General features: G+C 41.7%; 2 protein-coding genes across 2 annotated transcripts in view; both read left to right on the forward strand.

The window, feature by feature from the left end:
* Positions 1 to 1742: 1742 nt before the first annotated feature.
* rpl22 (ribosomal protein L22) lies at positions 1743 to 6968 on the forward strand. Its single transcript, XM_071921000.2, has 4 exons — positions 1743 to 1820; positions 2374 to 2484; positions 2888 to 3012; positions 6783 to 6968. Exons 1-4 carry the CDS (start codon positions 1809 to 1811, stop codon positions 6925 to 6927), a joined length of 393 nt encoding a protein of 130 aa, XP_071777101.1. The 5' UTR covers positions 1743 to 1808; the 3' UTR covers positions 6928 to 6968.
* Positions 6969 to 8192: 1224 nt separating this feature from the next.
* chd5 (chromodomain helicase DNA binding protein 5) overlaps positions 8193 to 16667 on the forward strand; it is a 41741-nt gene continuing 33266 nt past the window's right edge. Inside the window, exons 1-2 of the mRNA XM_078283446.1 lie at positions 8193 to 8259; positions 14749 to 14900. Coding sequence (XP_078139572.1) covers positions 8193 to 8259; positions 14749 to 14900 — 219 coding nt within the window. The remainder of the gene's footprint in view (positions 8260 to 14748; positions 14901 to 16667) is intronic.

Raw genomic sequence — 16667 nt, forward strand, 5'->3', positions numbered from 1 at the left:
ATGTGGAGCACGAGCTTTCTAATAATTTCTTCAGCTGTCTTGTGTTAGTTGAAATAAACAAGAGGACACCTTTTCCATTTCTCTTACCTTGCCAGTCGTGCAATTACTGCTCAGAGCTGTAGTGAAAAAGCACAATCCATAGATGGCAAAAAAGTAACATCAAAGCCCCATGGTATTGTCAACATCAACATGATAGCCAGCTAATGAAACCTACTGTAAACGTAGTGGGCCAGTCTGCGGAAAGCACCAAGAGCTACTGTCTTACCTTTCAGTGGTGCTATCAGCTACCCCCTAGCAGGAATGACAGCAATGCAGAAACTCTTCAATAGTAGCCCGATGGGGTCCCTAACACCAGGCAGCTGACAGCACAACCCATGCCAACACCCCCCACCCCCCCAGCCAGCAACCTTTCCTCTAACAAAGCAAGAGAGAGAAAGGAAGTGGGATATTGCCAAAGTGCTAAAGGGAAATTTAATATTGCTGTCTCATGCAGATTAAGAGGGACAAATATAGTAGGCCTATTTCTAATCTAATTGTACCATTACTTCTTTGACTGCTTGAACAAATGCAAACTTGTCTTGAAAACTCAGAATTTGAATGGAGGAGTGATGGGATGTATGGAAATAACAGCTCAACAGCCCAGCTACACTGCTGCTATCCCTAAAGAAGAACACTCAACTTTCCTGTATTATCTTAATGCACTAGGGGGGGTTGTTCTACACTGCTGATATAACACATTTCCATATTGTTTTCCAAAGCAATATGGAAACTAGAGAGGTGTTTTTCTACTCCTTAATATACTGTATGGAAGTATAGTTAGTGATCTGCAAAACATAGAAAAGGTAACTGTGACATATGTCAGATGTGTCTATGGGATGGTGTAGTAGTAACCAATAAACATTTTTGGTGTTGCTGACAGTTGTAGCACTATCTCTACTAAAACCCATTTGGATATGAAAGTTCAGACAAACATACAAACCCACAAGTCTATCTCCCATTCACTGTTTACAGAGGACGGAAGAGAATTACTCATGCTGACAAAATACTGATTGGACTGCAGTTGGCCATTATAGGAACATGTACTGTTTATTGTTTATTAAGATCCCCATTAGCTGCATTAGATGGTATGAACCTTATTTTCTCATTTTTTTATGGTCTATGGTATGAACTCTTTCACTGGTGTTGCCTGGTTGCATTTCTATCGTTGCCTCTCATGTCTTTAATAACAGCAAGGCATGAGAGGACCACAGTGGAAAAAAGCCTTAGGGCTTTATTGTGTCATCCTTGACTTTTTCTGTTTGTAATGCATTTGACTGTCATGATATTCTGTGTTTTATATGCTGCTCTCTGCTTAAATGGAATAAACTCAATCAGTCAATGTCGCCCTCATTTATGCTGTTGTAAGCACTATTGATAATGGGGTTTTTTTTATGTCTGGTGGCACTACATTTAACACTGAGTAGGTCATGCAGGGCCACAATTTAAAACAAAGCATGAACAAAATAAATAAACCTATATCATAGTGCATTAGCCTACTATCAATAAGGTAACCTCGTAAGGCAGACACTAGTACTTTATATTACATTATGTTATTTTTGCATTATGTCATTTAGCATTTAGCTTTTGTCCAAAGCGACTTACAATAAGTTTATTGATATTAGGGTAACACTGACTGCATTAGCCTACAATTTCTCACATATCTCACTTCGCTTAATCAATTCCAGATAAATCGATGCCATCGGTTGTGCAGCGGGTATTATACTTCCTGCGCAGCCTTTCCTCCTTCCTTTCTGCCAAATTTGTCAATCATGGCACCGATTGTGAGTAGTAAAATGTGGAAAAAAACAGCATGTAGACTGCATAGTTTTGCTTGTGTTCTGTAATTTTCAGTGTGTATATAATCAGCGCACCTTAATACATCTGCCACAGAGATAAAGAGCCTTTTATTTGGCTTTGTTTACTGTCTCGGCTCTAACCACGTTGGGCTAGTGCTAACGTTAGCTAGCAGTAGCTAGCGTACATGAACGTCAGCACATTAGCTTAAATACGGCTCTGCAGGGCATAGTCAACACGTCGAAAAGTTAAGAGGTTTTAGAAACGGGGAGTTGTTTACTTAAAAGGCTGTAAAATACTGTTGTTTAAAAATGTTTGCCAGCAGTGAAGCCAATGTTAAGTTAGACACAAACCACCTACCTACCGGTTCAATAACTGAACACAATATAATCGGCAGAAAAAAAGGTACTGCCTTAGCTGTCGTACCTATGCTATGACGTCCTTAAAGAACCACGTTTATCTGATATAAACCAATGCAGCTTTGCAGTTAAGGAATTATTAGACTTTTATGTGTTTGAGTAACCTTTTGCTCTGCTATAGAAAAAGCCAATGGTCAAGAAGCAGGGTGGTAAGAAGAAGAAGCAGATCCTGAAGTTCACCCTGGACTGCACTCACCCTGTCGAGGATGGCATCATGGACGCTGCCAACTTTGTAAGTAGACCAGTTGTCGGAGGTGATATTTCCAGATATTTCCATCCTGTCTGTTACACAACGCGCAGCAGCAGCCAGGCTTGACCTCTGGATGTCAGTACACTGCCGTCAAATCACTGGGATCAATCCTTAGTCAGTGGATAAGACAGTTGCAGTAAGTTGACAAGGAAGAAGTGATTGTATATGTCTGCGTGCTATTAATGTTGAAACGGAAACTAACAGAGCATCAACTACAATAGCTGTCACCTGTCAGTACTTGTCAACAACTCCTTTCTGCACATTACTCCTCACCATGTGTTAGGAGATTTCTGATTCCACCAGTCAATTTCTTTTCAGGGTTGTTTATCAAATCACTTGTATCAGGCCCTGCTGTATGTGATTTGTTGTGTCTTTGTTACTACAGGAGCAGTTCCTGCAGGAGCGTATTAAGGTGAATGGCAAAGCTGGAAACCTGGGCGGTGGTGTGGTGTCCATCGAGCGGAGCAAGAGCAAAATCGCTGTGAACTCCGAGGTTCCCTTTTCCAAGAGGTATAAAATACAGTACAACCTTATCAGTCATGTTAAATGATGTGATTGGAATTTGTGTTTTTGCGTATCCCCATTTAGATACTGTATATGCGCTGCCCACAACACATTTATTTGGTGATGCCAGATTACAGGCCTTCTGGAGCAGCTAAGGATCAGTATCCTGAATATGCCCCATTCTCTTTCTCTTTGTATGGGAGAGGAGAGCATGCCAAACTCCATTGCAGAGTCAGGCAGTGTGATATTGCCTTGCTTACTGGCAAACATACCTCTCAAAACATAACTTTTCCAGATCGTTATGGTCCATTGGCAAAATTTGACATGGATCTGATTCACAGAGCAGCACTTGTTCCAGTGAAATGTTTACTTTTAAATATAATGACATAATGACTTTTAGAATTGATTTGCACTGGTCACTGCCACTTCCACGGTGCATTTTGGTGGAGGAAGATTGTCCTAAAGTTGTAAAAGCTAAAATTTTATTCAAAGAAACACTGTTTGGCGGATCAAATGTGTGCCGAATTTACCAGTGGACCCTAATGACTAAGAAAAAGGTTTTAAGTCATGTATTGCAAGGTGCGTATGTTTACCGATAAGCAAAGTAACATTAAACTGCCACAATTGGCAATGAAGTTGGTGTGTCGTTCTCTGTCACACAAAGAGAACAACATGTATCTGAGCAAGGGGATGAATATCTTGTTCAGGGGCAGTTTAATGGACACTGTGGGTCAGTATTTGCCTCCGAATGTATTCCTGGTAGGGTGGAAAGGCCTTTGAATCAGCATTTTGTATGACATGAATGGAGCATCAAATATAATTACAGACTGGAAATGGTTATTGAGAGTTAAGCACAAGAAAAAACTGCACAAAAAAAAGCACAAGGAAAAACTACAGGAACTTTGCAAAGAAAAAGACTCCACCTCCATGTTTTTGCTCCATGTCGTAGTAGTGTGAGAGCTTGCGTTTTCATGAGATTGGGGTTGCGTGTGTGGGGTTACCACTCGTGTGTGTGATCATCTCAGTCTTCACCTTGTCACCTTGTCAAGAGTGTGATTCCAAGTGTGTGGGGTGGGGGGCTCATGTGGCGTTACAACTCGTTCATGATCTCAGTCTTCACCTCGTCGTCAAAGGTGTGATTCCCTAATCCATCTAGTTGTGAAGTGTGTGCACCTCTGACGCAAGACAAAAAAAAAAAATCTGCAATACTTCTGTTAAGCATGTGATGTTCGGCCTTTTTGCAGCCTGTTCAGGTGTTTCCCAGGTTATGGCAGTTGTCTCAGGCTGGTTGGCAGCTCCTCTAGGTTTGGAGACTGTACTATCAAATTGGGGAAACACTGGTATCTGTTACCATCAGTCGCCAGATCACAGCAGGAATTCACTCTTCTCATTGTGCTGGGCATCGAACCATCCACCTTTCAGCCTTAGTTGGCCCTCTCAACGACAAACTTCTGCCTCCTTAGCAGTAGAACATTGTATGATTGTTATATCATATATGATGTGATTATAAATTTTATTATTGGCTACCGAACATAAGACTTTCAAATTACGAACGACTGGGTAGAATCGTCATTTAACAACCAGCTTTCTCAAAATTTCTTGCCTTTCCATCCACACACATAAAAATCATTACACACTGTACTACAAAGCGTCATCAATATTCATATGTAAATGTCAAACTATTTGTTATTTGAATTAATGCCCCCTGGTCTATTCAACAACACTGTTGGAAGAGGTTTGCTTGTGTTGCTGGCCCCCTTATTCAACAGTCCAGTGTTTATTTTGGCATCAATTTCTCTGAAGATTTTTTTTTCAATTTTCCTCACATGCATTTTAATTTTGTCCTACTTTCCTCTTGTAGTACTACAGACAGCAGACTTCATTTATAGTGGCCCTGGTTGCCATGGTAATTGCCAAGGCTCCCTATGATCAAAGGCAAATAGAGGAGTGGTTTATGTCTTTCAAACAAAGAGCGCTCAACTCAATGAAGCCTAGGTCTTTATTTTTCACTGGAAGGCCTGGGTTTTATACATGTACACGCCTGATCTTGGGCAAACAAAAGTTGTTAAAACTTGTGTTGGCTGCAGTAATGCGTGTTTCCAAACAGGCTTGAGAATCTCTGTGTGGCAGGACGCGTCTTTCCAGAGTTTGCACCTCCATCAAGTGTGTGAGAGCTGAGGCTCGAATGTGTGTTTACTATTGGCTCTTTCTGAAAAGGCCAAAAATCCTCAACTGAATATACTTTAAAGGATAACGGCAGCATTGAGTTTTCCTCCTTTTCAAATGATTGTCAGTGTCTGAACGTTTACCCGTAAGGTTTTGGGTTCAGTTTTGCAGAAACATCAGAAACTTAAAATCAAAATTGTTTCACCTCATAGTTCATGGGCTTCCAAAGTGCCTCTAAAACACTCTAGAGTCTTTTTAGTGATGTCATCTCACTTATACTGAATACTTGCTTTGGAATTATTCTTCAGAGTTAAAGCGATACACGGACAAAAGTGCTCCGTATCGCTGTTACAGGGTCAGTTTTACCATTTCCACCAATGTAATGTAGAACCTGATTCTAGGTCAGCTTTAACTGCTGGGGATCCTGATGTGTGTGCATGCAGTTTCTTCAATAAATACAGTGTGCGCAATACTGTACAATATAGTTACAGTATCTGCAGTGGAAGACTAAACATGCGGTTGTGACTGAAGCGTTGTTTGTATTTTAAAGCTTAATCTCGTTTGGAGTTAATAGGAACCATGAGGGAAGCACAGCCCAATACTGAAGTACTGAACTGTCAATGGACTGAAACGGGTCCATAAACCATATGGATAACTCAATCATGCCAGTGTGGTATAGTCATGCACTGTAGAACTACTTCAGCCAACTGAATGCGTGTTTGTTTCTTAAAATTTTCAATTGAAGTTTCCATAGATAAAAATAGGCTTGCATTGATTAGTTGGGGTGGCAAGCAATCTCAAAGCCTTCCACTGAAATTGCCTTTTTCACTCCAGCTTTCACAATCTGGCCTGTGAAAGTGGGAGATTAAAGTGTCCAGTTGCTGAGTTGATTGCCACACTAAGGGTCGCTATTTGCTTTAAATCCAAACATAAATTAAAGGCATCCCCAAAACAAAACAATTTGAGACATACTTTTTCATTCTTTGACAGAGCTCTTGATATTAGGACTGAAAATCTGACAACTAGACATGTGTACTAGTATATTTAGAATTGTTTGTAACCACCAGAGTAAGCTAGATCTGTTATTTCCAAATCCGTTCAAATGTAGACTGTATTTCTCCAAGTGATGTACTCTGCAAGAATCTAGGTATAATTCAGATCGATGCAGTCATAGCAATTCCAGATTTGGTGAATGGCTTATTATCTATTTTATAAAAGTCTATTATTGGTGACATACAGCCTACTGTGTCAGTGCTGGGTCTAATAATATTTACAAACAATATTAAGCAGGTTTTTTTTTTTTAAACTAATTTGAGCACCAAATGAGTGGGGTTTACAGCATCCTACCCAGCATGATACAGCGTTATATAGTGTTATAGGTCATAACTAAATAAACTGTCAAACACTTGCCTGTGATTGTCTAAACTGGGACTTGTATTCGACGTGGTAACTTCCACCCGTCTGTTTCTCCATGCAGGATAAAACAAGAAACACTAAGAATGTGCAAACCCTCTGTACTGTGGTTGCAGTGAATGTTAGCATATAAAAAGTCTTGTTTTTGACATGACAACTAAAAAGTTCTATGTTGGTCTCTCCCTCGTCTCTCCCAGGTACTTGAAATATCTTACCAAGAAGTATCTGAAGAAGAACAACCTCAGGGACTGGCTGAGGGTGGTGGCCAACACCAAGGAGAGCTACGAGCTGCGCTACTTCCAGATCAACCAGGACGAGGAAGAGGAGGAGGACGAAGATTAAACATGACACCACTTTTAATAAAACTTTCAAATGGAAAGAAATTCTGTGTTGTTGTTTTTTCCCCCGATATCACACAAAGCACATTTGCTCCAGTAGATACCACAGCCACCAACTCGCTTAGTTCTATTTTAATAGCATTTTTAAATAATTTTTAATTAGATATCAAAGGGATAAATGAGTCCACCTATCTTTTCACTATTCATTGCTGGAATATATGAGATTTTATTAAAATAGACCACTGCAGCACATACTGTATAATCGTGGTTCTTTTAGTTCCTAATTTCATCGCAGAGTTTGATCCATTAACAAGTGAAGTTGTTGAAAGTCTCACATGCTCCCTCTGGTGAGATCTCTATGGGGCATCCTCTGTTACAGCTGTGGTAACCTTGACAACAGTTAGACCACTGGCAGCCAGGACTCCTGTCTCAGCATGCAGCCGGCAGGCTTGCCTTTTCTTTTTTCCTTTCTCTCTTTTTTTGTGCAAAATTGAAGTTTGGGGAAATTAACAGTGTGTCAGTAGTGAAACATCTCCCAGGTTTTGAATCAAGTTCTTTTTACCTGACAGTCAGTGCGTTAATTGCAAGTGCAAATAAGAAAAAATAGCATGATTAATTTGCATAAACGTGTTTTTTTTTTTTAATCTTTTTTTTTCACAATTTTTTTTAGATTTTTTCAGTTTGACCGTGCACTCCACTGCCTCCCTTCATATTTAGTAGGTTAGTGAATAGTGAAGTAGCTGTGCGGGAAAGCGAGAGAAGTTTCACCCCCCCCCCCGCCCCCCCCACATCCCTGTGTAACCTCCAATTCTCCGGACTTGCAAAAGAAAATGGGCAGGCGACAGGCGAGAGAGAGTGTCTGCCTGTTAGCGGCATTGGCATTGCCGCACAGTGTCTTTTTGCACACTACTAGTTGAAGTGGTAACTAGGAGAGCATGACTAACTAGTTGTGGGTGAAATTATGGGATGGATCGTCATGGCAACAGACCAGACGTCACAATCTGGGCATGTGTGTTCCATTTTTGTCTTTCTTATTTTTCAGACTGGAAGACCTGGATAGAGATCAGTGGAAAAAAATATATATACATTTTTTTCCCACCTGAGGAGAAACCCCAGATTTACCGCAAAAAAAATAAAATAATATTTTTTTTTTTCCATTGAACGACGATTACATTTCTTTGGGTGAAGAAAGAAACGGGGCTGCGGCGTCTGGAGGGTTAACTTTCAGTATTCTCAGCCTAAAAGGGGTTTGGGGGGTATGAGATAAAGATGCCGGGGTCGCTGAGTAATGAAGACGAGGGACAAGACGACATGGATTTTGAAGACGATATGCCAGGTGAGGGAAAGGGGGGAGGCGGGGTGTCCTTCAGATTATTTTGCGCCGCTAACGTTACGCCTTGAATGCGGGGAAAAGGGCTTGTCCTGCGTTCCTGAGACCAGAGAGGAGGAGGAGGGGTGGGGTGCAATAAGCAGAGTCATGCTATTATTTTTGCACGACCCAGTATCTTATAGGGGGGCACGGGTCTTTATTTGCCTCCGGCTGCCCTCACTATCTGAATTTGGGCAAGATGAAAACCCTCCATTAGGTTTCGGAAGGTTTTTTTCCCCCCCATCTAGGCTGCATGGCTGTGCGAGTGAAATGGCTTTAACCTGCGAATAAGTCCAAAAGACACAACTTTGCTTCAGAGATTTGAAAGCATATCAATTCATTCAGTAGTTATACCGTTTAATTTCGATTTATGCTGTGGTATTCCTAGCCCTTCTCAGTCTGTAGCCTGAATCAGATGTGTGCTATGGGGCATATTTAGTTGTTACAGTGATTTTAAGTGGAAATAGGCTGCAGTGACAGCACCGATGTTCATTTTTGTTGTCCAAATCCAAGATGCGCTGAGGTTTTTTACTGCTGTTTCCACTAGTGATCAGATTCAGGAGGATGCCAAGGTGCTCTGACTTTAGATTTTTTCCCCCAGCAGTGGCCGCAGAGGTGTGAAAGCCACGTGTATACAGTAAACATTGCTTTATCAAGTGTCCAGTTTTGCTGTGGCTCTCACTCACCTGAATATGACTGCTAAAATGCCCGATGATCATGGCTGTGGCCCCCAAACACCCCTTCAGTTGCATGCACTAAACTGGAATTAACTGTAACCCAGATTCTTGGGACACAGTTCATTCAGTTCATATGGTGGCTTGCAGGGTGGGAAATTAACACCAGCTGGTCAATTTTTGCTGTGGCTGGTAAGTTTCTCTACACCATTAGCCATTCTGGCAGGTGACCAACTGTACTTTGAAGGTCCTATTTTTATTTTAAAAATGTTGTTAGCTAGTAAAACTGCTAAAGTTGTTTGGGGATGTTAGGATTTCCTAACCAATGACCTGTAGACAAAAGAAAAGCCACTAGCCAAATTGTGGCAATTTTCTTGCTGTGGCTGGTAGCCATTCTGTCAGGTAGCCAGCTAATGATGCTCTGTCCTACAAATCTAGTTAACTGGTGAAATAGATAAAGCGGCTGGTGAATTTTGGGAAGTACGAGGCATAGTGTTGAATAGACTAAAAAGTTCTTTCCCTAATGGCATGATGTGCAGTGTTTCTGAAATTAAAATCTCCTCCACTGCTGCCTCATGACATCTGACCTCCCAGGTGATTGGATAAAACGATGGGATGCTGTTGGCCAGTAGCAGTCATCCATATAGGACATATATTTACACTGCTAGTTAAAAGTGGGGTGTCTGTCATGTGGAGCCAGGAGCCCGGCTCATCAATATCTGCATCCGTCTCAGTCAAACCAGCTCCTAAATTGCTGAGGAGCGGTCGCCTGGCCCGGTGTGTGATGAAGTGCCCGACTGTTGGGGCCTCCTGGACTCACTAGTCAGGCATCTTTACACCGCCGTGTCACTTCAGTCCGTGCCATCAGTTGATTCATAGTTGTTTTACCCCTGCAGGTCGCTCTGAGCGTCAGATGATTTGCCACCGGTTTGATGTCAAGGGCAAGGCTTAGGCTAAAAGATGCTGCTTTGCCCTCTGCTTCCCTTTCACATCATATGGGTTGCAAAGGTTTCCTGGTTATGGCGACAGAAAGAAAGGTTGACAGCGTTACCATCCCATGTAAGGATGGTAGGCCTATCGCTTATTAAATGTGGCTGAGTGTCATAAAGGTCAATAAAGAGAAAAAGCGCTCCAGTGGATACTCACAAAATGAAGGTGCTCTTTGTTTAGGAAAAACAACACATGTATGTTCCAGAAAGGCACCAAGACAACTCTTCTTTGTGACAAATTATTAAAAAGCCTTAGCTGAGATACTGTATGTTGGCTTTTCAACTGTCCCAAAATACACTACCTGGTGTAGAAACGCTTTTTTAATAATTTGTCTTTCTTGAATATACATGTGTCTTAAGTGGAGATATTTTGCGTCATTGATTCAAAATGGGTGATAGGTGAATTGTAGTATAACCCATAATCACAGGCACGTCATATTTTACCATTTCAGAAATTCAAATAAGACAACAGATGCAATTGTCTATCAAGGGACTGGTTTTGGAAATTAGCTGCTGCCAGACACATATGGACGGAACATTGTAGTATCAATGTTATCCGTGCCGCTGCCTTGTAAATAAACCAATACAGTAAAGGCGTTTTTTTATTTATTTATTTTTTATTTCATTTTTTATGTTTTTTTGGACAATGGTTTTGATAAGCCACATTAAAATCAGTAGGCGTGCATAGGAAGGTGTGCAATAAGGAGAGAAGAGCCTGAGGGGAGAATGCAACCACTGATGCGAGCCCCCAATAACCCAGTACTTGGTTAAACATGCATGAGAAAGGAAAGGTGCAATTGATTATGGCAGGTGAGTGAAGATATTTGAGTGATGAATTTTTGAAAAATAAAAAAAAATTTAAAATGTCAGTCACATTTGTGTCATGTCCATTTTATTTTGTATTTTCATGTTATTGGCTATAGCCATATCAAAGGGCCACTGCAAAACAGGAATCTGCTGTGATGCACCCTGCCTAAAGATGTACTGGAGCCTTTATGATCTATATTCATTATATACTGTATATCTTAATAACAAAGAAACAGCCTCGTTAAGATAAATTCACACTATTCTGAGAGTATGATTGGTTTGTCTGCTTCATAGTTTGCCTACCTTTTATTTTACCACTACATCACAGCCATGACAAAGTGGTACTAATCTAATAATCAAGTGACTGTTATTGTGGTGATGTAGAAGGCAATTTTCAGGCAATGTAAACGTTTAGCACTTCTAACAACAGGCATCAAAGTGAGAGACAGGGTCAAAAATCAATTCAGATTTTTCCCGGCATCAAGATGTTGCTATGCGATTAAAATGCAACAATGCTGAAGCAACTCCTGTGGGACGATTGTCCTTTAGACCCAAAACGCCGCCCTGTGTATCACTGCCTTTATAGTTGTTATGTCACATATAAGTGTCCTAAATCCCTTTGTTTTACTCCCAGTGCTTACACTGTCACAGATTTTTCCATTGTGTTTTCTTTTTAATTGTTTTGTTCTTCCCTGAAATTGAAAGATTATCATGGGCTTTTGTGTGCCTACAAATGTTATCCCCAATTGGAAAGGGGTCTATTTTTGGATCCCTCACTGTGAAAGTTGACACCATTTTTTCCCTCTGCGCGTGCACGCAGCCTATGCAGGAGATGCTTTTTTTTATGTGTATTTGCAGATGAGTGCTGCTGCGTTTTCCGATCGGTTTTGTAATTGCCTGCTATTGTACACATTATCGTCTTGTGCGTTGGTCATCAAGGTCTATAATGGATAAGATTTTAATGGCGCTATTTGTGCTGCATCCCTTTATCATTTCAATGATTACGTTTTCTAATAATAGTGTACGGATGCCTTTGTCTGAAGGCATTTGAGGACCGAGCTTTAAGCACTTAATCAATGAGGAGGAGAGAATCTTTGGCTCCGTCTTGTTTCCTCTGTGGCGAGCAGCCTGGGCAGCATTAAGTGGGCATTTCCACATGGGGGCTGTCAGAGAAAGGGCTAATGTGTTTTCCGGCAAACTCTAGCTTTCTCACCAGGGAGCCGCTCATGAATCTCCCCTCTAATGGGTCAGTCCAGTGGCCAAGCCCTTGCAGGAAGGTCAGAGCTGTGTTTCTGCCATCCGTCCACACTTTTGCAGAGGGCATATGTGCCAAGTGGAGCTTCGGTCCGCTTTCTAACAGGATCTGGTGCCAGTTCCCCCCTGTGCCACATGACTGAGTGACCCCCCTCCCCTCCTCCCAGCACCTGGCACAGCCTGGTCCACTCACCAACCAGAAAGATTATCATTCCCCCGACGGCATTCCCTTGGGAGACTTCACAGACCATTTAGTAGGGAGGTTTCCATAAGGTTGCTTCCTATAATAAGGCAACGCAGTCGTTAAATACACACCGATTTTTTATTTTACTATCACTGCATTGCTGCTACACTGTTTGCTTATAAATAGGATGTATTACAAAGAGACAGTTTGTGCATGCGCTCATCCAGAGGAGGTAATATCTGGTCGACTTGCATAAATGACTGTGTCCAATCTGTACTCAAAGCAAATTAGGCGCATATCACCAAACTTTTAAACCCTACATCAATAGGGCTAAAGCGTTGCTATTAACTCTGAATTATTTTTTGCATGGGAAGCAGAGCGAGGCACAAATGTTTCAACATCATCAGTGTATCTGGTCAGTGATGTCTGGTCCACCTGTCAGTCATAGTTCCCTGTTGGAAAAGGGAGTGCAGGAAAGTGGACTGTGTGCCGTATTTTTCCTTTGTGGAGACTAGAGCTGTCTCCATCTGCATCTTAGCCATTTCATCATCTGTGCGTCTAAGAGAGATGTAAGGCTTGCTGGGTTGCCGTCATGACTTGCCTGGCAGGCAGCTAACATATACCCGAGACATAAAAGAGCCCCCTCTGTGAGATACTGCAGACATAAACTCAGGGCTTTATTTAGAGAGAGAGAGAGAGAGAGATTTAAATACAGAGGAGAGAGAAAAAGGCTTGTGGATGTGTGTGAGGTAAAAAGAAAGAAAGAAAGAAGGAAAGAAAGAAAGAAAGCAAGGAAGAAAAACAAAAGGACAAAGGAAACATACAGTAATGATATAAAGAAAAGACAAGCAAACAAAGGATAGATAGATTGTAATAGATAACTAAAATCTGCAATGACATTTCATTTTCTTTGCACATTCTATTTATCCATTTCATTTTTCAATAAGGTTTTTTGTAAATGAATTCTTCATTTTAAGTTACTATGTCAAGAGTTTCCCTGCCATTGTAAATGTGTGGTGGGTCAGCCTGCCTTAAGGACCTGCTAACCCTTAAATCATTTCATTAGTCTGGGTTTCAATGGAGAGTTTTAGTGTCCCATGATGGTTTTCAGAGGCTTTTCCACCCAGACAAGAATACAGTTCGGGGGGAAACACTAAATCCTTGTATTTTTGGACATGAAAATGATCAAATTAAAGATGCTGAATATTGGCACTAAATATCAGCTTCAAATCGGCTTTCAAAAAACAATATCGGTCAAACTCTAATGCATACATACATAGGTACATCACTAGATATCATAGTACTGATACATCTACACATACAGTAAGTCCAAATTTAGATGAAAAGGTAGACAGAAAAGGGAGGGTAAACCCCAATCAGCGCTTGTGAAGGGGAGATCCATTTCATCCGGTTGTTAGAAGAAACACACACAACACTATGAGCCTGTCATTGCCACTGATTAAACCCTGTGTTTGTGTGTGTGTGTGTGTGTGTGTGTGTGTGCGTCTGTGTGTGGGTTACCTCCTGCTAGCATGGCTAAATAGAGGATAAGTGGTTGGTGAGGTTTGTGTGTCTACTACAGAGGAATCCCTCCTCCCCAATCTCTCACTCCAGCTACCCGGGGGAGTGGTAGACTGCAGGGCCTGGTGTCGGCTGATTGACTCTGATACATGTGCTGCATATTTCATGCCCTCCAGTCTGCCTGCGTGAGACAGAGCGAGAGCGTGAGAGACAGACAGACAGACAGGTAGAGGGAAAGAGAGAGAGAGAGAGAGAGAGAGAGGCAGTCGGACAACACGGGGAAAAAGCGGAAGAGGTAGACCCAGAGAGAGAGGTGTGTGTGTGTGCCTCTTTATAGTGATGTATTGTTTGGGCCCGTCTCACCGCCGTCTCTCCCTTACTTACTCCTCTGTGACCCACTATGGCATCACTGAAGTCTGCTGTGCTCAGCAGTCAGCACGCTTGTACACAACAGCTTTGAGACAGTACAGCTGACAACCAGCAGCAGGTCGCTTTAGTCCCAGCAAGCATTAAAGGCAGAAGATATGCTCAGTATACCTCGGTGGCCCTGGAGGGAGTTTCCGTTCGGCGGTAGGGCAGTTGCTCTGTCTGTTTGTGTTTTGACTGGAAAAATTGATCCGCGAGCTCTGGCTCTTTTTGCCAGAAGCGCTCCTGATGGTCTAAAGGGCGTTGATTAATAATTTTTTTTATTTTAAGCAAAAGACTAATGTTTAACAGAGTTCTTGTGTCGTTTTATGATTTATGCCTCTTTCAGCAGATGATTGCAATCTTTCAGCAGGAAAGTAACTCCACTCTGAAAAACTTCACCAAGTCATTTTCACAGTATATATGGGCCAAATTGCTTTTGACAATAGAAAGGTACTGGCTCGTTACGTGCCAAAGTGGCTGGTAGAGGAGGCAAACTCGGCAGCATCAGCCAACCCTCCCCGACATTTGGCTGATGGATACTGTTAATTTCTCATCCTGAGTACTAAATGTTTGCTATAATATATTCCTGAGCAGTCTATGTTTTTGTGTCCGTGTCCAGATGAGGATGACGAAGGTGAGCGCAACACCGTTCCCCTGGTACCCCTCGAGAGCTTCTTCTCCGACGACGACTCCCTCAAACAACAGAAGAAGAAGAAGCCCAAAAAGATGAAAGAGGGGAAAATGCCCAAAGTGAAGAAGAGGAAAAAGGAGGTAAGGTGGAATTCACCACTCAACACCATCTGTCGTGACCTAGGACTCGTAGCAGCTTGGCAGGGATTTTGGCTCCAGCTCTGCCCCGTATTCTCTGTTTCTCAAGCCATCGCTCTTTTGATGTCTCTTCAATTGGATCAAAGGTGTGTTTTGGCTGCTGGACCGCTCCTCTAATCTAAATGAGAGGCAGTGGACTGTCTCAGGCTTAGGGTGGTTGGCAGCAGAGTCGTCGTCGGTGCCAGTGTAAGCTGTGGGTACCAAGTGCCAGTTTAGAGTGCAGATTTGTGCCCGTGGTGGCGGCGGCGGCGGCGGCGGCAGGGACTGTAGGTCAGGAGTGCAGTGTGTGTGCCAGGCTAGCTGTGGGAGTCGGAGCGGTGACAGAGCAGGTTTGACAGCCGAGCTTCAGTTTAGCTCCAGTTTAGTCTCTGACATTTAGACACCAGGTCAGAGGTTTAAATTGCTCCCAGCACTAACAGGAGCGACAGTTTTATTTTTGATGTATCTCTTATTTAACCTTTATTTAACCGGGTTAGTCCTGTTGAGATCATAAATCTACTTTTCAAGGGGGATCTGACAAAGAAGGCCCCAAAAGACAAAAAAGACAAAGCAAAATGTCAAAGTAGCATCCACCCAGCTCCCACATTGGTAGAAAAAAAAACGTTCCACTGATCTCCCTATGATCTCCTTATGTTTTTCAGGTAATTTAACTAAATCCAGTATAGTACACTATGTATAGACCTGCATATGCATACATCTTTGTATGCCCCGTGGAGAACTGGGACCCTCCCACTGGCAATTGAGGTGGGCAGGTTCAATTCTATTGTAGAGGAAGAGAGATTACGTACTGTATGTGAACTGGGTGTTGTTGAAGATGAATTTAACTTTTTGTTTTACTGTACGCTGAATGATGAATTAAAACTACCTTTATTTAAGAAAACAACACAAAACAAGAAGCCTGAGCTGTTCTGGTTGGGAGATGAGGTAAAGATGGAAAGGCTGTTCAGAGAGCAAGTATTTAGTGGAGTGAATTTCATTTGGAAAGCGTAGAAACTGAGAAGTAATGCTTGAAGGCAAAGTATGTTTATGTTTATCACAATGTTAAAGTTGGTTAGCAGTATGAACTTGCGGCCTGTTCTGTTTGTAGCAGCTTGACTTACTTTTGAGTCTATCAGAATGTACACTGCAAAAAATATCCATCTCCATCAAGTCATTTAGTCTATTATTGAGTCCTAAAATCATAATTTTAGGACTTTCTGAAAAAATCTGCCAGTGGGGTGAGATAATTCCACTTGTTTCCAACACAGATCAACTTGTTTCAAGAATTTTGTATTCAATCACAATCATTGTCATTTTCTTGATAGTAGTGCAGTGATCTGCCTTATTCTGATTTCTAGAAAGCGCCTGAAACAAGTGGAGTTATCTCACCCCATTCACATAATTTTTCTCTTGTTTTAAGACAAATACGATTTGAAGACTACAGATGAGACTAAATTACTTGTTAAGATGGACGTTTTTTTGAAGTGTATGACTTCTATTTGTATCTTTCTTATTGTTTCTTTTTGTCTGTTGAACGCACTGTCTTTGTGTCTTGTAAGCCCATATGGGCTGAACACCATGTGGTGTATGACACATAAATAAAATCATCAATCAATCAATCTATCAATCAATCAATCAATCAATCCAGGAGTTATAATAATATTTAATGCAATAACCCCCCTTGGGACAGGAGGAGAGAGCTCAACTCGGCACACTGTCATGTCCAGTCAT

Source organism: Centroberyx gerrardi, chromosome 5, assembly GCF_048128805.1.
Source record: "Centroberyx gerrardi isolate f3 chromosome 5, fCenGer3.hap1.cur.20231027, whole genome shotgun sequence".
In the NCBI taxonomy this organism is placed as follows: Eukaryota; Metazoa; Chordata; class Actinopteri; order Beryciformes; family Berycidae; genus Centroberyx; species Centroberyx gerrardi.

Coding starts and splice junctions, on each gene's coding strand:
- rpl22 (XM_071921000.2), top strand. Junction 2,485..2,887: donor TCATGGACGCTGCCAACTTT/GTAAGTAGACCA, acceptor TTGTTACTACAG/GAGCAGTTCCTGCAGGAGCG. Junction 3,013..6,782: donor GAGGTTCCCTTTTCCAAGAG/GTATAAAATACA, acceptor CGTCTCTCCCAG/GTACTTGAAATATCTTACCA.